Raw genomic sequence first — 23679 nt, forward strand, 5'->3', positions numbered from 1 at the left:
GTCATTTGTCTCATTTGATTTGCTCCTGCATATACACAACACAAGTCAGTGTTTGTTATGACTTTCCTGATCCTTATTTATAAGACAATACAGGGGGAAACCATGTGTGTATGTTTGAAATAGAAATGATACATTGTACAGATATAGTTCACCACTCTCTGGGATGGGCTGTCAGTGCTCGAACAGGGAGCCTTAGGAGTCAGAACAGATGCTTTCTTCCTTAATGGCTCTTTCTATAATTTAAAATCCTTCCATTTATTTCCCTAAGATTTAGTGATAACTTTAAACACTTTAACTAAATTACCCAGCGGCTTGGCAGCCATCACGGAGGCAAATCTTTTTAGAGATTGTAGCAATCTGTTAGATCATGGGTACTATGATATAAAATCTGCATGTTCCACATACAAAAATTAAATCAGTGCAATGGATACAAGCACATGCTGCAAATGGCATTGCTTCCAAACCGAGGGGACATGACCTGTCTCTAAATATTGAATTTCTACAGGTTTTTCAGTCATTGACTTTCTAAATTTGAGCCAATTTATTCTCATTATCCCTAAGTAAACCTACTTTGATTTAAAAAAAAAAAACGCACACACACAAAAAAAAACCCCAGTTATTTTATAATCAAATAGAGCCTGCCAGCCCTGGTTCATGGATCCTGATGTTGCTAGGATGCATGATTTGGTATCTGATGAAAGTATATCACTTCAAAGGGGAAAAGTTTCAAGTGTCCTAGAAAATGACACTCCTGTCTTCTACCACAGAAGACAGGCCCAATCCCAGGGCTTCTCTGAAGCTTACATACTGCAGGATTGGCCTCCCCATGCTTTGAAATCAGCTTCCTGTGTGGAGGACTGTTCAATTGCTACCACTAGTCAGGTTGGTCTTAAAGCAAGGAACACATATATTTATAGTAAAACACATTTTCATATTTTACAGTGAAGAGAAAAAACCCAGAACCCCCAGATTTTATGTACTTTGAAAATATATTTAAAAACATTAAAAATTCTATATTTAAAACATATATTATATGTTAATTGGTACACTTAAATAGAACCTGTATTTACAATAGGCTTCTGATGTGGTTAAATTTTAATGCCAATTTTTAATAACATAATTATATAAATATACTAAAATACAATAAATATTTTTCTTGTTTTACATGGTGAATAATATCTTTACCATAGAGAGAACAAGGCCACAGACATTTACTTACAGTTTCAATGAGAATCACTATAAAAAAGCAACAGGCCTGCTGCCATGCATGAAACATTTCTGCCAAAAAGAGACCACAGCAAGACTTTAAAAACAAAACAAAACAAAACACAACGGAACAGAACAGAACAAGAACCAGAACGAACAGAAATGAAGAAGAGATTTTAACAAATAAATTTCAGGTCAACATAAACCACCAACATGAAACTATGATGCGTCTTAGTGGGTAAGAGACAGAGCCACTGACCACACAATTGCTGAGTGTCTCCTAGGAAGCCAGTTAACAGGCCTGACCCTTGCAATACTGTAAGACTGTGATGGGGCTCCTTTTGTTTGTTTGACTAATGTCTTTCAGAAGGAAGCTGCAAAAAGTTAACGTACAGCAGATATTCCAAGCATTCCTTAATAGGATAAAAAAAAAAAGATGACAAAGATTAATGTTGTCAAACGGCACAAAACAATCTACACTACATAAAGTCTTTCTTTCAAAGACAGGGTATTTAGTGGTACTCCAAAAGACAGGCTAATCCTAAAGGAAAGATTGGACAAAAAGAAATTGTTTGCTGATGGTATCTTCACTCCCTGAGACACAGTGGGCATCCACTTTCGTTCATCCTTTCCCCTCCTCAGAAGAAGCAATTCTTAGCAATTCTTTACCTCTTTTTCAGGTGCTCAGGAATCCAGGTAGGTCACCACTAACGCATTCACACTCGGAAAAAACCTGAAGAGGGAAATGGGCTTAGCACTAATTCTCGTTGGGTCCATTTATTTTATGCTGCCAACCTGGCTTCTCCTAACCCCAAAGGGTGGAGTACAGAAAGGACCCTTGCTATGAATAGGCAGAATTGGCAGGAAGTTTCTGTGCTCTTCCCTGAAGCAAAATTTCCTCCTGTGCTGTTGCCTCTGGCAGAGCGAAAGCACCTTCCTACGTATTGTCTCTGCACAGGATGTCTAGCCTTTACGGACACTGGTTATTCAGCTTTTTCCTGATTTTTCTTTTCCTTTTTTTTTTTTCTTTCTACCAAAAAAGTCTCGAAAAATAAAACCTAGGCTTCCTCAAGTCTAGGTTCAAAGCAAATTAAGAGTCTTCATAGCAAACATTTTCTATGCATTGCATTAATTTCCTTATCACCAATGCCACATTTGGATCCAAAACCAGCTCCAGGTCAATCCAACTTTATACACAATTATTTAGGAATGGGATGGAGGCTATAAACGGACTTGAGTGTGGTTCTCCAATTGAGAACCTCTTGAGCATTGTTAGGTAATATAGGCACTTAAAGTAGGAGGTCTAAGCAACTTGACACATCATTCCGGAGCCTGCTCTGAAGAGTGCTTCTGAGCCATCCTTTAGGAATGTCTCAAGTACCGTTCTCCACCTCTACCTGGACCTCAGATGTCCACTCAGAAATTCCTCCTGTACTGCCAGGAAATGGTACGTCAGCTCTGCTTAGCCTCCACAGGGCCATTCAGTCGCATTTCAGTGGCAGTGTCCACTCCTGCTCTAGCCTAAGTGTCTGACTGTATACAGCAAATTTTATCTGCGAAACATTGTTAGGCCTTATGATTTACCCAGTGTTTATGCATTATTTTAAAATAGAATTATTTCTTCTTATTTGTTTTCTCTTTAGGGGGGAAAGAAACCCAAAACATAACAAAATCACTCTTTTTGTTTTCCGTGAGTGCCATGAAATGACACACTTTGTTCATCTGTTGATAGCAGTGATAAAATACTTCAGAGCGCGCAACTTAATTTTCTCTCTTAAGATAAGACAAAACAAAAAGAGGGGAGTAAGGGGGGGGAGAAGGGAGGGAAAGAATGTGCTTTGAACAAATGTGGGTCTTTCCCATAAAAGCGGGTTTCCCTGACCCCTGCTGAACGGGTGAGCTAGGGGACCAGGGAGGTAGCATCATGTGCAGTGGAGTATGAACATTTTGTTCAGTTGCCGTAAGTTTTATTCATCTTTTTTTCCAGTCATCTGATTGGATTTTGCAAACATCTTTACAACATACAAATGTAACGTTTTATCAACCAGAATGGATACTGAAGAAATTTTCTCCATTCCTACTCCTGGCGAAACTAAAACAAAACAAAACAAAACAAAAAACAAAAAACAAAACAAACAAACAAAACGAAATAAAACACAAAACAAACAGAAATAGACCCCTCCCATCCCCCATCCCCTAAGCCAGTAAAGCGAAGAGAACAGCACCTTGACATGGTTTTAATTCCAACGCTATCAGAAGTGTAAAGCGGTAAAACTAACAAGGGCGAAGGTACTTAGTGTCTAAAATGTAAACGGAATATTTTGGTTCAAATTTTTTGTTTTTGTTGTTTTTTTGTTTTTTTGTCTGTTTTCTGAAAGAGGGACAGTTTGTTATCAATTCACAATTAAAGCAGCATGCAATTTATTATTATTATTTTTTTTAACTTTTTGTTTTCAATTCTTGGCAACAAACCACAACATTATCGAGGAATGGAATGCAGACTTTTAAAGTTGTGCGCAAATGACTGTTTCCTTTCTGGTCATGGATATGTCCAATAAATAGATTGTAGAACCACTGTACTGTATAAACTTCATTTATACATGCAGTTCATAAAATTATTTTTTTCTTAACTGAATAATTTACCCTGTTATGTATATATACAAATAGATAATTTTTGTCTCCATATAATCTATACAACACAAATCCACTATCTTCCCCTTTTAATGGTCAGTGTACATACACAGGAAGTGTCTATCCTTATGAATCGCCAGCCAATTCTCTTTTTGCTATCCATAGTGAGGGCCCGAACATACGACTGCGTAGTTCGGCATTGCGAGTTCCAGTGCCTTTTGTCTATGCCCCTGCAGCCTTCCTTCGTGTAACCCATGGGATTACACTTGGTCTCGTAGAAATATTGCTTCAGTTGGCCTTTTGATACGGGGACTTTCTCCAGGACCGTGACTGTCCCGCCCGACATGTCCACTGCAGTCTTTTTATCTGCTGCCGTGACCCACTCGCTAATACTGTCACACACGCTCAGCTCCCCGCGGCGGGCAGGGTCGGAGTGGCGCCGAACCCTCATCGACATGTTTGCGGCATCCAGGTAATTTTTGTATTCCTCCAGCAGAAAGAGCAGAGGAGGCTCCAAAGGCACTTGACTGCTGAGCATCACCCGGGAAGTGTACAAGTCCGCATCCTTAGGGTTTTCTTCGTTGGGCCGAACCTTCTGGTCCTCATCCAGCAGCTCTTCAATCACTTGTTCGAAAGTGTCAGCTAGAGACGTCGTCATACCTCTCGAACCTGCCCTGGGCCCATTCACGCTCTCCAGAGTCCCATGGGTCCGCACACCTGGGTAGGCCAAGTTTCCTTGTCCGTGGACGTTTGCTTCTTTCATGGGCGCAGCCTTCATGCAACCGAAGTATGAAATAACCATAGTAAGGAAAAGGATGGTCATCACTCTTCTCACCTGGTGGAACTGTGGGAAGGAAGCAGAGACAGACACAGGACAGGTTAGAGCTTGTTTTCTCGGGGACGCCGTGTGGCCCATCTGATTGTAATTCCAGCCCCTTCTGCAGGGTCGCTTTCTTTCTTTTTTTTTTTTTTTTCTTTTAAATAAATGTCTTAGTGATCCACTCCAGCTGCACCGGACACAAATCAATGTCAGTCAGTTTGCTATATGTGCCTTAATATAAACCAGAGATGTGCAATGTTTTCCCCAAGATTTACATGTAAGCCTGAGAGTAAACGGTTCCTAAGCAAGTGAACACAACGGTGGCCTCACGGCTCCCACTTCCTCCCGCTTTAGCGGCTTCGGGAGTTTAATTTTTAATGATCTCTGCTCCCGCTGTCACCAGAAACACAATCACAAATGTTACTAAGCAACAACTGCAAGCGGAATAGTAATCTTCCTTTCAAGTCAGCGATCCAGTCCTTGGTAGGAATGTGGGGTGGGAGCCGTGGTGGCTTGAGGGCGGGATGGGTCTCCGTAGCTCTGAGGAGTCTGAGCAGGAACAGTACAGTAAAAGAGCAGTCAGAGAGCTGGCAGGGGCCTTTTCCTCCTTGAGGCAATGTTATGGCACGGTTGGACCACCTTGTTTTGCAGATAATGGAGCTAAAGGCCACACAGGACTTGCCTGGTGTCCTGAAGAAACTTTAGGTTAGGGACTGCAGATTCCCATCTCTAAGGTTCCACTACATCTGAAAAGGTTTTGCTTGTTTCCAAACAATTCATTTTCAATAGGCTCTTTCTAATGGTGTGCCTGAGGCAGGTATGAAAACAATGTGTCTCTTAAGAGAAAGCTGGAAGCCTGTGCTGAAAGGCATTCAAGCCAGCACCAATGTGTCTCACATACAGACTGCACTCATGCCTCCCAACTCTCTGAAGGCACTTAATCTGATGGCTTGTTTTGGCTAACCAAAGAAAACTCAGATTCTCTTAATCAGAATTCCACCCCCTTGTCATGCACGTGTGTGCATGTATGTGTGTGTGTGTGTGTGTGTGTGTGTGTGTGTGCGTGTATGTAATGCTGAGTTGTCATGCCTTTGCCTTTACAGGCCGAATAGTACTTTACACACTTTAGCATTGGCAGCTAGAGCTTTTCTGTGCATTTGAAGTTTCCTATGAAGTCTCTTAACAGCATACCATACAGTTAAATAACTTCCTGTTTGCCAGCAATTTGGCTTTGCGTCTATAAGCATGTTTTGCAAACCCGATTAAAATGGAATAACAAGCAAAATTAAAACATACCTACGGACCAAACCAAGGTTACGTCAGGTGGTGGAAGACTTCAGAATTACTTACCGGAAGCATTGTGTCCCTTAGTAGTAACGAGGAGTGCCCCCTAACTCTAACATTCTAACCTTACTTCTACTTATCAGCCATGGAACATGGACTTGTAAAGACGTACACATACACCAATCAGTGTGCTGGGCGAATCCACAGGCAAGGAACTGAGCTTCTGCCCATGATGTGTTGCTGAACACAGAAACAACATACCTCCAGTGAACAGAGCACAGTGGAGAAACGGCCCCAAACTCTAGTCCTGAAAAATCAAAGTTTCTATCGTCCACTTTTGAAAGAGATAGCGTACTCTACTGCCAAGGGGCTTTTTATCATCCCCTGATGCAAATTTCCTCATATATTCACCTTTGGTTTGCATAAACGGTAAACATACTCAGAACTGCTTGGATGGCAGGGGCTGCCGAGCGATGAGAAGAGGGCAGCAATCCTATGTCAGACCCTGAACAGGGAGCAGAGAGCGCCTAAGCAGCACAGGCTGTGGGGATTCTTACCAAAGTGGGACATAAAGGCTCTCCCCAAATCTACTGTAGTATGAATGTTATCTTGAGGCTCTTTTTCTCCAGAGAAATGCACACAACCGTTGCAGATTTCATATATGTACACAACCTCCACACCAAGAGAAAATTGTCCACGGAGCCAGTTACCAAAGCACAGTCAGATACGAAGGCAAGTCGGGAGACAGCACTTCATGCTCACAGTCCAGGCAATGCTTTGAAACTAGTGGAGCATCCCTCTTAGGGAAGCTCGCATTTTCCTTCCAAGGAGATTGGACACTTGGCCTGAAGCCTTTTCCCCCTGTTCTGCACAGCATCTCTGCTACTGGTAGCCACCACACTCTCAGCCAAGGGTCTTGAGCCATTTGCCCCTCTGTGTCCTGGGTGTTTGTGTTGTTGCTGTTTTCTAGACTATCATTGCAGCCTTTAGCCTAGACACGATAGGCCAGTGCCTGTTTTTAAATTACTCAGAGGAGAGGAAGAACTATTTGTTTGCTTGCTTGTTTGCTTTGTGCAACTGACCTAGCAGAAGTTCAATATGAATAATTAGGTTGTCATTATTAAGAAGATCTACAAATTCTCAGAGAGAGAGAGAGAGAGAGAGAGGGAGGGATGGAGGGAGGGAGGGAGAGAGAGGGAGAGAGGGAGGGAGGGAGGGAGGGAGGGAGGGAGAGAGAGAGAGAGAGAGAGAGAGAGAGAGAGAGAGAGTTTGTGCTTGGACCACATAGTGATTTAAAGTTAGAAAGGCAAATTGGTTTGAGAAAAAAAACAACTGTTAACCCTGCTAGTATCTAAATTTTTGAAGTATTTTATATCCAGCACCATTACAGAAATGGATCCTGCATGGAGGTTTCTGATCTTGGCAGGTGGTACTTATATCACTGAGGGAACCCTTTCTCCTAATATCCCAAGTCCTCATTTAAAGAACTCAAGGGGCTTTTCAAATTTAGGCCAATGAAATAATACACACTTAAACTAACTTATATTAGTGCATGCTTTTAATCCCAGAACTCTGAAGACAAAAACAAGTGGATCTTTGTGAGCCTGAGGTGGGTTCTAGGCCAACCAGAAATACGCAGTGACTCTATTTCATAAATAAATAAAACAAAAATTTTAATTATCTATGTCACATTGATGAATATTTACATTACCACATATTTTTATGCCACATTTCATCAAATCTAATTTACTTTCATTTAAAAACACACAAGTTTGAGAGTGCAGAGATAGTTCAGCAGTGAAAACCACTTGCTAATTCTCACAGGAGAGAGCAGCTCATTTCCTAGAACCCACATGACAACTCATAACTGTAACTCCAGTTCCAGCAGATCCAATGCCCTCTTCTGGCCTCTATGGGCACTGCACACATACGGTGCACAAACGCATAGACACACATAATGTCCACATATACAAAAAAAAAAAAAAAATTTATGTCCCACTGAGAAAGAAACTATGCCTCTCAAACTTGGCTTTTTCGCTCACTTCTGACATTGAATTTTTTGAACTAACAGAGTTATTTGGGTATAATCTATCTTATATAATTTGGTGCATATACAAAATAGAAAAACCAAAGGAAATGGATGAAGGCAATGGTAGGTATGCAATGGCTGGCTAGCCAGAACAACAAGATGATATCTACAGGAGGATACAATCCGATTTGAAATGTTAAAATACAAACAAAACAACAACAACAAAAAAACAACTACACAACAAAACAGTGAATTTTAGAAGTAATGAGATGCAGATTTAGGCAGCATTTACTAAATGACAGTATGATTTTAAATGGCTGAAAGTACTGAGGCATCTTAGCTACGTAGTTAGAAATGTGTTTTATTACTAATCACTGACGAGTCTTTGAATGATACCTTTTTCTATACTTGGAGAAGTTTCCTCAGCCTTTCATGTGTCTCATTTATCATTTTTATTTTGAACATTTTTTGATAAGTAATTAATGCCTTGTGTGTCATCCTCTCATCAATTCCATAGGCAAATTCCAAGCCAACTGTCTTCTGAGTGAATATGACTTGGCTCTCACTCTGAGTCTACACATAGGCACTGCTCCACACTGAGCATCTAATTGACTAGGTGTCTATTAGCTAGGTGGTAATGCCTCCAGCCCCGCTTCTCTGACACCCTCTGAGTGGTACTTCAGCAACACTTTTGGCCTATTTGCTACAAGGCTTTAGAAAATGTCTTGAAGAGTAACTCAATGCTTCTTGTGAGCACAATGGCATGACCTACTTGGCATGTTTAGTGTATGTTTCCTGCTATGTATCCTAGGATGGCCTTGGCTCCCATCTCAATCCTTCTGCCCCAGCTTCCGAAGTGTTGGGAATATCAACATGTACCATTGTGCCAAGCTCTACTTTGTTTTTTATCCATGACTTCCTGTATTATGGGTAGTCCTGGAGTTGACTAAAACATTAAGAACAAAGTTTCATATAAAGTTTGACGACACATTTCCTGTATAGCCTCCAAATTAAACTTACCCTACTGATACTTCTCTCTTCTCCACACTGCCATCATACTGGCTCAGCCTTTATTATCTCATTTTTTTTTTTACCATTATATCATCTTGCTGTGTGGGACACCCTTTCTGTCCTATTAAACTCCTGGCAAAACACTCTCCTATTTTCTCTTACACAAAAACTTACAATAGCTTCACTTCTGTTCTGATCGGGCCAGGGACTCTGGGGTCCTTTGTCATCACTGTTAATTATTTGGTTTTCCCTGCAAACAGAGCGCTCTCCTCTTTATCTCTAGGAAACTAAGTATTGGTCATCTTTCACGACTATGTTTGGGCAATAAAATTTATCATACCTGCCACCTTCTCTAATTACTCCAGCACACATTGTTTTCTTTTTTCTCTTTGATTCTACATTATTATCACATTTGCTACTTCATGCCCTCATGTGTCATCAACAGAATTTACTAGTTATGGCCAGTATATATAGAAAAATTGTTCTCTGAGGAAAAGGTTCATGTCATATTTTTCATAATGTTCACACAGAAAAATTAACAGTAATAATCTATAAACACTCATGTATTAAGCCATGAGAGAGAAGGGTTCTGATGTCATTTTTCATAAGAAGACATCTGAATGCACTAAAATTTTTAGGTAAATTATTAGTAAATTTAATATATATTATATGTGTATATATATTAGGCAAGTTACAAACACAAGTTACATAATCTAAGGAATTTAACAGTTGATGTTTATCAGCAGCTAAAAAGTTCTTGTGTTTTAATGGAGTCAAACTCTGGGTGACTAAAAAGCAAACAACACTAAAACACACTACACAGAGCTGTTTCCGGTGGACCAGTGACTGTGCAATTTGGGTAGTAGTCAGAGATAACAGTAATAATAATGAGAGCAAAATTTGGAATCTCTATCATCTAGCTTCCCTTTTTGCATTCTAAGTTCTTCACTGTGTGATTTTATACACTATATCATAAGACTAATAAGGATTCCTATTGTACTTTGAATATGAAATGTTCCCCACAGACTCTTATGTTTAGTGTGTCATCCTTGGCTGGTGTTGTTATTTTGGGAAGTGGTGAGAACTTTAGGATGTCGGGTCTTGTTACAGAAAGCAGTCAGCGGGGAACACCTGAGGAAGGTATTTTGGCCTTGGTCTCTTTCTCTTTGCTCTCTGGTTGCCACGAGGTAAGATGGATCCTTCCACCATGCTGAGGACCTCCATGGCAGCCACTGGTTAGAACCTCCAGTAAATCTTTCTTCCTTTCAACTTTTACCCTTTGATACCACTGATGTCAACAAAAGCCAATACAGCTCAAGGTAAATCACATCATCCAAAGATGCAGGGATGATGTGCTGCTTAAGTAGATTTACTTCACTGATACTAGCTTTTCGCCAAGGCTTAAAGCAATCAGCTCTACCATACATATACTAGGAAGACATTCTTAGCCTCGTCTCAGTAAAGTCAATGTATTATTGTATGCTACATTTAAAAAATAATCAGCAAGGTTAAAAGAAAGCTGAGCTAGAAGCATGACTTGGAAGACCTAAATATCTGACCAGAAAAATATGCATAATAGCTTACTCCTCTAATGCAGTACCACAGTAACTTGCGTTGTGTAAAAGATTACAGCACATTTGTAATGTTCATCAAATTGTACTGTCACAAAGAGAGGACAGTTAATATCATCATGATCACACAACATGGATACAGCAATTATGCTTCTGGGAAGCACTCTGTCAAATGTCACAAAACTAATAGATCATTGTCTCCTCACACAAGCATTTACCACCAGAACATAATGCCAGTTTTTACCACTGGAACATAATGCCAGCTTTACATCATCAATCAAAGGGAAAAGAAAGGCTACAACAAAGAGGGAGCTTATAAAACTTGGGCACCTTTTTCAAACTTATACATATAACAGAGGCCAACTTTCTAAAGCCAGCACAATAAAGATATTTACCACTAGAACTGTTTTTAATCTGTGTCATGATTTAGATCTTCCCCTTGTGGGTTGAAGATTTGGTCCTCACTGCAGCTGTGTGTAGAGGTGGGGCTTTTAGATAGAGAATATATCATGAGGGCTCTGATCTCATCAATGGTATATCCATTAATAGATTAATTAATTGTCAATGGGGCAAGGTAGAAGCCATAGGAGGTAGGGACTCTATGTGATGTTCTGCCTTATAAAGGCCTAGAAGCAGTGGGGCCAGCTGAGCATAGAGTGAAACTTAAGTGTGAGCCAAAACATTTTTTTTTCTTTAAGTTAGTCATGTTAGAATGAAATTTCCATGGTCAAAATTGAGAAGAACTATATAGACAAATCATGAAAATGGGGCCATAACAGCTTTGTCTACTCTTAATCCTTTTGGCTTTTGTATGTAAGTGTGTAGCTACACACTTACAAAGTAAACACAGCTAAGATTGGGTGACTCATTTTAGATAGTCCTATATCTAGCAAGGATGACAATAATGGTAAAGAAAGATCAGTTAATGTTTAATTCTGTTACACAGGGTACAAACCTATTAAAACCACGTTAATGAAAATCTACAAAATAACGTTTAAAATGTATAACTTGTATCTGATTTCACCACATCCGTATATCAACCTTTATTCTCTTTGTTCAATTAGAAGACTAGGGATATATTTTCTACTTCCATAGTCTAAGAAGGAGGTAAGACCAATGTGTAACTTGAAAAAAAAAAAAAGACAAATGATCCAGTGAAAGAGCAAATGAGATTTTAGAAGAAGAAAAATGCTATTTCCAGATAAGAAATGAAGAAATGCTTTGTAGAGATTTCATAGGATCCACAGATCTCATAATAAGACAGTAGTCGATGATGACTGAAGGATTAATGGGTGAGAGGTGAGAGAAGGATTGGAGTGAGTATATGAAGAGAAGAGCTCTGGACTAGAAATCATATCAAACAAGACCAAATAGTTGCCCAACTTCATAAGGTTCTAGGGATGATGACAACCAGATTAGATTCTGCATTATGAGCACTGAAGAGCCAGTATGGAACTTCTGGGCAGAGGGGCTGTTTAACACTGCATACAGAAGATGGCAAGGAGCAGTAGACTAGAAGAAATTAGTCCAACGATTGTATTCTTACTGAATAGTGAGCTCTGAAAATAAATATTAAGTGGTGGCTTACACATAGAATTATGGTTTGAATCAATCTATGTACTGAAACATGTTTCAAAAGGGAAGGTGGTTAGAGCAGTAGGCAGAGTGAAATAGCAACCATCAGTAATGTCTTCATTGGAAAAAAAAAAAAAAACAGGACATGGAAAGATGGAGATGAGAAGAAACTATAAACTTTCATTCCAATTATAATTGTACTGAACTTTGGTTCTCTGGCTCAGCACTTTTAATTCAAAGATCTTGAAGTGCTTTGCAAATATTAAGTAATTAAGACTCATAGGACCCAAGAGGTGCAGGTAACTATAATTATCCCCATTTTTGTGCTGAAGAAAAGAGGATCAGAGTTTTTAATCAACTCATCCACTCGGTGTGGTTCCCTTGATAGAACAAGGTCAGAACCTAGATTCAGAACCTAGATTCTAGAAGAAGTTTAAGGTTTCCGCTAAAGGTACTAGCTTGTTTCATGCATCTACATTATTCCCATGTTATTCTCTCTTGTACTGCTAAACCAATAATAACCAAACAAAATGAGACAACACTAAACACACTCATACATTCCTCAGGAAAAAAAAATGAAAGTTGAAATTCATAATTCAAATGAAAAAAATAGTGATCATTACATCATAACCCCTACTTAGCTGGTTGGCCACTTTATTGAAGCTAATAAATGTTTTTGAAAATAATATCAGATAAAGCAAATGTTTCAAAACTTTTAGAAATACCTTTAAGATGTAATGTTTAAACCATATGTGTCTCACGATATTCAAATACATTTGAGCGAAGATTAAATTTAGGTCTTAATTTGATTAAAGAATGTTGTTTTGAGGCGTGATTGTGTTTCCAGAGGATATTGTCAGATATTTTTGTGGACTGAGTGGAAAAATCTGTCCTTAATTGTAGGTGGACACGATCCATATCACTAGTAGGTTCACAGACAGAACAATAAGGGAGGAAGAGCAATTGAATCACTTTTTCCCCTGTAACTGTTTTATACTCTTCTTTTCCAAGGTTCATTGTCACATAGACACAAACTCTAATGTTAGACAAGCTCTTTGAACTTACATGAGAGGAACCTCAGGTTCTCAGGCCTTCAGACATAGACCAAGTCATGCTACAGCACAAGTCTACAGCTTTCAGACAACCTCTCATGGTACCTCTTACCCTTCATAATCATAAGTGCCAACTCCGTAAAATGCCTGTATTCAAACATCTATATCTACATTGGTTCTGACTCTCTGAAAACCCTAATACAACTTTCTATAAAACATAGTCTTTTATATCAGAGTATTATAACTCATGGGCTTTGCATGGCAACATTTGGCACAAATTGTATATAATGATACCAAAATAACTGAAGAATTTGATGAGTCTATAGTAAGAAGTACAGGTTATTACCGAGGAAAATCTATATTTTCCTGAATCATTAATTTGACAGACAAATTTACAAGTATCTTTGATAGAATACCAGTCTTCTGTTACCTCCTTTTACTTCCTTCCCCTGAAGTAAGCAAACAAATAAATAAACAAATAAAGAAACCATGCTTTTTTTTTCTATTGGCAGAAGACTTACCTTCTTTGTGAAGCAAAGAACACCTGTTTCATAAGGACAGTCACAGACCATTCTCCCTGGAATCCTTACCCAGAGTAAGTTGTACGGTATCTTACTAGCTACTGAGTGGATCCAATAATTTTTATGTTGGCACTATTGGCACATTATTTGGGGGAAGGTTTGGTTAAAGTATGAGCCATAAGTCTTAGTACCAGCTGAAATGATGCATTGGATTTGGGAGGAAGGAATAAAAACTGATCTTATACAGAGACCTGATCTGGGCAGGGAAGTCTCTACTCTGACACCTTAACCTTAGGCACAGATGCCACCCTTCTAGAGTGTGGCCATTAACGCTGCCTCAGACAACCTCATGTTTCTCAGGACCAGTGGAGGCTCCTGAATGCCAGAGTCCCCTAGAGAGACCTGTTTCTACCTGCCCTTCTCCTTTGCCTAGGCAGCACATGACTCTAACAAGCCTCAGCACCAAGCACCCCTAACTCACTTGCATATCAAATATGCATTTCTAGATATCCTGCAGAACAGCTATTTTTAATTATAAGACCCAACTGGCAGCTGACAGTCGAGAAGTAAAATCTTTTAAAATGAGTGCTTTATTATTTTTTTCAGAAGTCTATGAAAATGTTACCATTCACCAAAGTCATATTTAACAATGAATTATTTACCACATCTTCCTACATGGTAGACAAATATTATTAATTTCAATTAGAATCGTTAAGCTTTACCAACTCACTCTGTAATGCACTACCTATAATCTTATCGCTTGAATACCATATTTAGAGACAGATGTTCATCAATTACTATGTAATTATGGGTGGTTTTTTCAAATTAATGAATTCATTTATTCACTGTATATCCCAATTGTAGCTGTGCCTTCCTCTCCTCCTAGTCTCATCTCTCTCCCCCTTCCCTACCCTGAAGAAAAGGGGAGTTCCACCCCCCAATCTACCCCAGCACATCAACTCACGTGAGTACTGAGTACATCCTCTGCCTCAGTGGTCTGGCAAAGCATCCCTGTTAGAGGGAAGCGACTAAAAAACATGCCCTTGTGAGACACAGCCCCTGCTTTTCTTACTAAGGAACCCACATGAAGACCAAGCTTCCCATTGGGTACATATGTGTAGGGGGCCCAGGTTCAGTCAATGCATGGTCCTTAGTTGGTGCTTCAGTTTCTACAAGCCCCCCTGGGCCCAGGTTAGTTGGCATTGTTGGTCTTCTTGTGGAGCTCCTGTCCCCTCCAGGTCCTTCTATACACACATCACACACACACACACACACACACACACACACACACACACACACACACACACTTTCACAAGGCTCCTTGCGAGTCTCAGCATTTGTTTCAATCCATTGCTGGGTGAAGCCTCTCAGAGAAGAGCTATGCTAGGCTCCATTCTGCAAACACAGCAGAGTGTTGTTAATAGCTGGCTCTCAGGGGTTGGCTGTCTCTCCCTTGGTGTGAGTCTCAGGTTGGGCCAGGCATTGGTTGGATACTCCCTCAGTCTCTGCACTATCTTTACCCCTGCACATTTTGTAGGCAGGGTAAATTTTGGGTTGAAGTTTTTGTGTGTGGGTTGGTGTTCCCCTCCCCTCCACTAGGAATCCTATCTGGTTAGAGGGTGGCCTGTTCAGCATCCAAGACCCTGGCTACTTGGGGTCTCAGCTAAAAGTCACCCCCATATCCTCCCAGGATCCTACCCTGTTGCGGATCTCTAGATTGTCTCAGAGATGACCTCACCTGTGGCTTCTCTTCTCTCTGCAAGCCCTCAGTCCTCATGCCCTTGCTATCCCCACATCTGATGTATAGGTGGGATATTTTTAAATTATTTTATCTTATATGAGTGGGTGTTTGCTTGCATGTACCTCTCTGCACCAGTGCATGCCTGGTACTTACGAAGTTCAGAACAGGGCCTCTGATTCTCTTAGAATTGGGAAGTTCGAGGTTGTGAGTGACCATGTGGGTGCTGGGAATTGAACCCTGTTTCTCCAGAAAAGTATCTAGTGCTCTTAACTTCTGAGCCACATGTATAGCCCTTCATGTGGGACTTTCATGGAAGAAAAATGATGGCTATGGAAGTGATGAGCACAAACATGAAAACATCTTCAGCATCACATAGGTGGAAGAGAATTACAAACTGTACTTAAATATACACCTTTGTTGTTCCAATTAATTTTATGCAGCCTAAAGACTCAGCTATCAAGTAATGTTTTCAAGGAACATTTATAAATTGCTCCTTGGTGCAATTTATAAATGACAGTAAAGGGCTGAGGAGACGGCTTAGTGAATAAAACAATTGTTGCACAAACTGGAGGAATTGAGTCCGAATATTCCAAGACCCATGTAAAAGCCATATGCTTTGTGTGAGCATTGGCAAATTCAGCACTTTCTATGGGGAGATGCTAGACATAGACAAGAAACCCTCAGAAGCTTTTGAACCAGCTAGCCTGGCATATGCCGCGGTTATGAGATCTCAGCTCAAACAAGGGAGAATCAGCCCTCGGGGCTGTCCTATGAACTCCACATGCACACAGTGACGCCCATGTACTCACACTCACATACTTGGATGTGAAGGCATGCACACACATTGTGCATTCGAACAATGATGCAGTCATAATAAAAACTTGCTAAGAAAAATCTTTCAACAAAGTGAGTGATTTGAAGGACCGGAAATTAGGGTTTTAGGACATGCAGGTATAGGGCAAGAGTCAATGTACTCCAACTAAATGCGCCCTTACTTCTTTCTCAAAGCGCGGTCAGTGACCAAGCTACGTAGGCACCGTCAAGAGCTCGTAAGAAACGCAGCATCGCAACGTTCCCTCTCATCCTCTTTATCTTGCTCGCTGTCAGAACTTGCCTTTCAACTAGCTTCACATACTTCAAGTAGATCCATAAGCTCATCAAAGCTGAGGTGTATAAGACCGAATAACAAGGAGAAAAGCAGCCAAGGAAGATAAGGAAGAAGTGGACAACTTCCAACAGAACACGAGGAGACTTTCTCCGTATGCCGTGAGGTTACGTATCATCTCTCCTCACCGACTCCACACTCGGCAAAATATAGCTGCTTTGGTAATGGTGTTCATGAAAACCTTGCCTCTCTTTTTGCCAACTGGCTTTTCTACTCTGTCTGTACCATAAGGTATAGGATACCTATAAATGAGAATTGTTAAGTGAGCATTTGTAGAATACCACTGATATAAATCTGTACTGCTGTTCAATTACTAATTTTTCCCAAGTGCTATGAGGCAAATGCAAACACATTTAGCTCTCCTAATCAGTTCACACAGCCTGATATCACCCACTCAATGAGAACCGTACTGGAGATGACATGACTAACTAGATCTGAGAGTAGATTTCCAAACACTCAGCCAGATGTCAAATTGCTTTCAGCCAGATGTCTCTGGTCCTTTGTGTTCTGAAGTGGTAAAGGAGAATCAGAGGCAGAGAGAACTCACCCACTTAGGCAGAGTTCTTATTTTTAGAGTTGGTCCTGATGCCAACAGATCTCCAGCTTTTTCCTACCCTGTGTACATTTCATGTACCATGAAATTCAAAATATGATTAAGGTCTCACTATACAGTGCTGGCAACAAAATCAGAATATACATAGTACATAATACACACACATATGTATCAAGGATCAGAATCCTTCCAACCTAAGCTAGACACCAAATGTCCAGTAGGTAGCACAGTTTCTCAGTAAGTACCTAATATTTGAAATTGGTTGCTTCAAGACAAGTAAATTAAATGGCTTTTTAAAAGTTAAAAATGAAAGAAATGCTTACAATTTTTGGAATTGAACAGAAATATGAGGGAGTTGTCGGAAACAATTTTGTTAAGCAGACTGGAGACTGGTCCACTGTTGAACTCTTGACAAAAGATTGTGAGAATTGCTAGATTCCAACACCAAGAACTCATCAGGTTCACCAGTCCACATGTAAATGCTCTGCCCTGGGAATCCCACCAGTGCAGCAAACCGTGTGCAAATGTATGGGGCTGGCGTGACAGGGCCTCACTTTCTCACGTGGGATCTCAGATGCTGAGGAGTTCTACCTTGCACAGCAGGTTAAAAGGCACGGGTGCCAACACGCTAAAGGACTGCCTTCTCCAGATTATGGGCGAGCGTACAAGCAGAGGGCCGCGTGAAAGAAAAGCGCCGTGTTCCTGCCTCCCAAAAGTCAGTGATGCTGTGCACCGAAAGCAGAATGCAAGATGGATGCAGTCACATTCTCTGTCCCTAAGGGGAGAATTTGATGTGGTAACTCTCAGATCTGAGGGTGAAGGGAATCCCCTTTAAGCAGCGTTGTTTACTGTTATGTGTCGATTGGAAACATTCCCAGGACCAGCGAGATTCAAAACAAGAGAGACAGAAAAAGGAGGTGAAGGCAGTCTGTCTTATTTAATTTTTTTTATAATTAGCTAGTTTAATCAAATTCTGTTTATAGAGTGATGTTTGACACCAGTCTTCCTGCCATTATATGTTATCAGGATTCTTACTGCTGAGAGCCAGCACCTCACTAGAGACCACTCCTATATAACCACACACCTAGTGGAACCTGGAGCTGTGGAAAAGACATATCCTTTCCGGCTTTTTACAGATGATGCTTCTGAAATTTTCCACGGCCCAATAGATTCCTGTGGCCACCAGCACAATTTCCAATATAGAAAGAATATTTGTATACCATTAAACCCATCTTAGGACCAAACATGTAGGCTTGAACATCATCATTTCAAAAGGATGGCTACGTTTTATCTAAACAGGGGACCACTTACGGTTAGACCTATCTCCTGAAGACATAGAATGCCAAACTTTCAAATGTGAGATTTAAAAAAAAAAGTATGTGGAGGAAGAAACTGGGAAGATATGCGGGCCCTGGCAAGAGAAGAACAACATTCCTTTTCAAATTACCATCACTATATCCTGGGGAAAAGATGAAATTAGCAAGAGAAGGTTACTAGCTCTCTGTTGCTCACCTTTACGACATTTTCAGCAGTCAGTTTGTTCTACTCCACTGAGGCGCAGAGGCACACACCACAGCCTTTCTCCTGGGATGCACAGTCATACCACACAGAAAATGTGTGGGTAGATGCCGGAACATGTATGGACATGCAACCCATTCTGTAGAACCTCAACGCTCTGAGTATTAAGGAGGATTAGCGTGTGCACGTGGAGAAAACTGGTGGTTCCACACATCCAGTTGTCCTTCGGGTTATGCTTGTATCCAACTCTATAATTTCTTTTAATTGCCTACTGCATTGCACAGGAAAGCGCTCATTACTTGAAGCTTAATGTGGGAGGAAAAATAAAATATGTTTCCCTGCCCACTGCCTTACTCCAGCTCTTAACTCTTCTAAGTGTTACTGTAAGGAAGTTTCTGTGCGTAACAAGCCATGTGGACATATTTAAGACACTGACTGTGTCTTGAACTGCTGAAAAATATAAGGAAAACAGTAACGTCTCAGATAACAAATGAAATATATGTCTGGTCAGGAAATGCCACCACCATTTAAGCACTGGTGTGGAGATATTAAAACCTGTAGTGCCATGAGTAGCAAGGCAGTGAGAGCTCGATCCTTCCCTCTCTTCACCAAACGCAAGTTTGTAGAGGTGATGTGAAAACTCACATCAATATATTTCATCTAAGCAGTGGGAAAGAGACTCTATTTCTACCTACTGCCTATTAAAAAAACATTGTTGGTAGCAGTCATGTGGGTAGAAGATGGACTTTAGAAGATGCTCTGGGAAGCCGTAGACCTACTAAGGATTACTAAGCTGCTTTTTGTATTAAAAATGACCACTAGACAGTTAACTCTCATTAACTGTAAGGAGCCATATAGTAAAATCAACCACAGTTTACTACTGTGGTATCTAAGACACAGGAAGAGCCATCCAATTTCCCTATGCCCAACATAATGGAGATGGAGTTTGTCTCTTCTGTGTAGATTCAGATGTGAATATGGTGTCTTTGATTTTGAAAGTCTGCATAGGGAAGACATTCTGTAGTCTCTGCATTCCACATTTGTAATTTACTTCAGCAGTTAATCCCATATGAGAGTTTTTGATACATGGTATGCTTAAAGTCTAATTCCGTGGAGTCTGAATATAACCCTGAAGTTTCTTTGTTACTACCCTGTCCCTAACATGGGTTGTTCCCTTGAGTTACCAATCATACGTAGATATGTGACAGGCCAGAGTTGTCTTGAAGGTATTTCATTAGAGGTGTCAGACATTTTTCCCCTGGGAACTCTGTGGACATTGGAACAGAACCTTGTATGTTACAGACCACCATTGCTCTTACCACATGCTAACTCTGCTGGAGCATGACTGATTTCAGTCAAGACCCAAGTGTGAAGTGCCTGTTAAAAACACACCTGTAACATAACATGTTTGTAACACCCTAACTTAATACTTCCCCTATCTGGATGTCTAATACTACACACCACCTTATTTGTGACCTTTGCCTTACTTTTTGAGATTGTAGCTCGGGGAATCAGATGTGCACAAAGAGAAAATTACGCTAAGACCATCTCAAATGTGTTCTCAAGAAGTCGTGAAAACTACCCAGGTGGCAGGAGAGATGGTCTAGCCTAGAACAAGCAGCCCTCTCGGGGCTCAGGGTTGGGGATGGGGGCGCGGGCTGACATCCTAAATGTGTTTGTTGAGTTACGTCACAAATAGAACATCTTGCTTCCAACCATTATCAGCCCTTGAGAGAGAGGAGACTTTGAGAGAAGAAGCTTCAAGGAGCCTGAGAAGAAAACTGGAAATGCCTGTTGAGAAAGCCTTCGCAAGCGTCATGCAACAATATCAAGTGTGTCACTGTCACTGTGCATCAGGCACCATTTGGAAGTTCACTGACACCTCCAGGGATGGTCTCTTGCGCAGACCATCATGAGCGCAACTCTCCAAGTTCAACTGTTCAGTGGAGGGGAACAGAGTTATTTTCTCCTTTGCCGTAGCCCTATTTTAGAAAATCTTGTTTGGCCCGGCATGCTGGCTCACCTGCAATCCAAGCAGCGAGGAGGCAGAAGCAGAAAGACTGCCACAAGTTCAGAGCTAGTCTGGGTTACATAGTGAGTCCAGGCCAGTCAGGGCTCCAGTGAGGCCCTGTCTCGTACGCATACAAACAAGTAAGCAGATAAATACGCGAGCGCATATTTGGACTGGATAACCACGCTCCATTTGCCACATTCTCCTAAGGCAGTGGGACTGACAGAGCGTGTTTTGCTAAATAAGGCACACCATCCTTAAAGGAAAATGAGACCAAGGATCGATCCAACGAGGACTGTAAGAGCTATGGGAGGATGACCTAGAATACATGTCATTCACAGTGTGGAGATGTTATCTAGGTCATAAATCATGCTGCTTTCATATGATTCCCTATTTGCATAATGCAGGCTGCCTGGCAACACTGAGGACTGAGTGTTCTGACAGGGCACCATGGCTCAGTGTTTATATTGTGCTCTGGAATTTTAATGTATCATATAAGATACTAATTATTTAATTATGAACCTTGGGGGAAGCATAGAATCATTCCTCAAAAGACCATCCCTTGGGTATGAATGCTCTAAGCAAGACTTGCCTGTGCCTTGAGGTGTGTATCTTGAAGTCAGTCCTGGAAATGAGGTTGGTAACAGAAAAGGGAGCATTGAAATTCTGGCATACAGAGCATTCATGGTGGAAAATTTTTTCTTTTCTGTTCCAATAAACACTTGAGCTGTTCAGAACTACCTTGCTAGTTAGGTAAATGATGAATGTATGCCTAAATTTCCATTACTGGGAATTCTGCAAGTGGTAACATGGGCCCATTCCATGTGTGTCACTCGAGTTGGCAAAGGCCCATGCCCACAGTGAGATATTATCTCCACCGTGTCATAGTCCCACCAAAAATCAAGGACAAGACAACAGACTGAGCGCTCTCGTGCAAGTGTCTCTCTATTTCTCATCTCACCACAGCATACAGGAGGAGAGATGAGTGTTCTCCACACTCTCTGCAGAGATGGGTGTTCTCACACACCGTTAGTGGGAGAAGAAGTTCTAGCTGCCTGAGTTAGGACGTCATAAGGAGTAACTATCAAAACTGTAGCAGCTCCACTGCTAGGAACAAACGCGCAGACAAATGAGCTGGTACAAGTACGCATACACACACATGCATGTGTGCTCATCTATGTTACATATGTGGTCACTAATTACAACAAGGTGTATAATGGAACAAGCCCAGTTTTCCACTATGGGAAAATAGGACCACAGAAACTCCTCAAAGTCGAATTCAGACAGCCAGGAAGAACACGCTCTGTTCCCTGTAAGCTGGATAGAAAGGTCTCTGAAATATAGCTCTAAGTGACTAAAATCAAAGGCACAACAGTGTGCCCCTCTTCCTTTAGAAAAATGGGGGGGGGAATAATCACAGTCACATTTGCCTATATTTCGAAAAAGCAGACAATAATGGTTTTAAAAGAAATAATTGTACAATAATATCATTTACAGGTGTTGTGTACTGGGTAGGTAGATGCAAGGGGAGGCAGACTTCTCGGAATGGACTGCTTTTTAACATTGTAAACTATTTTGATATTTGAATTATGTAAATAAATTAAGCATACATTTTAAAATTAACCCCAGGCCAAGATGGTACACGATGGTAATTTTTGTTCTTGGGAGGTAGAGGCAGGAACAAGAATTCAAGGCCACTCTGAGTACAAAGTGAGTTCAAGTCCAGCCTAAGCTACACAGAACATTAATTAAGTAACTAATTAACTCGCCAAATAAAAAGTTTTTTTTAAAGAAAACATTTAATCTGGGGGTTTCATTTTTTTAGACCAATATCCCCACTGCTATGGTCTGAGTTTTTTATTTCATCTTTTGGTACATTTCCCTGGAAGAAATTAGTAGAAGGTCAGGGCTGAAACGAAACTGAAGACATTAAGTCTGATCTTTCTTCTTGCATTTCATATAAAATTAACCCTATTAAATAGCTATTTGACTATTTTTTTTAACCAGCAAATTGAACAAACTATAGGTAGATGAATTTAAGGTCCCGTGTCTCAACTCTGCTTTATACTGAGATTAAGAGTATTAACCCTTCTGAATTCTGTATACCTTTGAAAAATAACTGGTATATGGGCAAGGGATTCGTGACCTATGAAAGGCAACTCTAGAAACAACTGTATGACATGCAGCAGAAGACTGAGAGGTCACAATGAGCAAACAGAGGAGGGGATTACAACCTGTTTCTCAAAGTATCTAAGGCAATGAAATAGTGAATAAGAAAGTAAGCTTCCTGAAAAAAGAATATAAACACAAACAGAAAACAAGAACAAGCTGACATAGAGATACTTCAAGAGGAAGACTTGTGCTTAAGAGAGTCCATATGTGGTTATCTTCAGGGTTTTGAATTCTGTAAAGTCTAGAAGGGGAACTGGGGAGGCAGCTAAAAAAGGAACTCTAAGGACAGGCTTGAATATAAACATAAGATACACCCAGTAGGATGGCCCTTACTCTGTGAACAGTATAGTTGTTGAACTAAGTGCCTGCTACACACAGGTGGCTTCTGACTTACTTCCAAAATCAGATGGAAACTTCAAACATTTCTGAAAATGTTCCCCAGAGGACCATTTACCCCAAATTAGAGACTGAATGAAAAACCATCCTTTTAAAAAAGCACCTCTCTTCCAAAAAAAAAAAAAAAAAAACCCTTCTCATCTCCATATGCGCAGTCATCTGGAAAGCAGATTTACCATTAAACCGACGGTCAAAGCTGTCCCACAATGTTAAACTAATCACGGAAATCTAAGCATTGTTTTCTTCACCTTCCGGGAGTGAAACATTCCAAGAGGCTGGAAATAACCACATGTTGGTGCTGTAACCCGGGGTTCACTGGCAGTGCTCTAACTTCAGACCAACATCCAGATGCTGGGACGGGAAAGCAGCTACTTGGAACCCAGTAAAAGGGGGTAGAGCCCTCCATTCTACTTTGATTAGTGA

General features: G+C 40.6%; 1 protein-coding gene across 1 annotated transcript in view; it reads right to left on the reverse strand.

Moving 5' to 3' along the window:
* Positions 1–818: 818 nt before the first annotated feature.
* Bdnf (brain derived neurotrophic factor) overlaps positions 819–23679 on the reverse strand; it is a 33872-nt gene continuing 11011 nt past the window's right edge. Inside the window, 1 exon segment of the mRNA XM_021661625.2 lies at positions 819–4681. Coding sequence (XP_021517300.1) covers positions 3914–4681 — 768 coding nt within the window. The 3' untranslated portion in view covers positions 819–3913.

This window comes from Meriones unguiculatus, chromosome 18, assembly GCF_030254825.1.
Source record: "Meriones unguiculatus strain TT.TT164.6M chromosome 18, Bangor_MerUng_6.1, whole genome shotgun sequence".
Taxonomy (NCBI): domain Eukaryota; kingdom Metazoa; phylum Chordata; class Mammalia; order Rodentia; family Muridae; genus Meriones; species Meriones unguiculatus.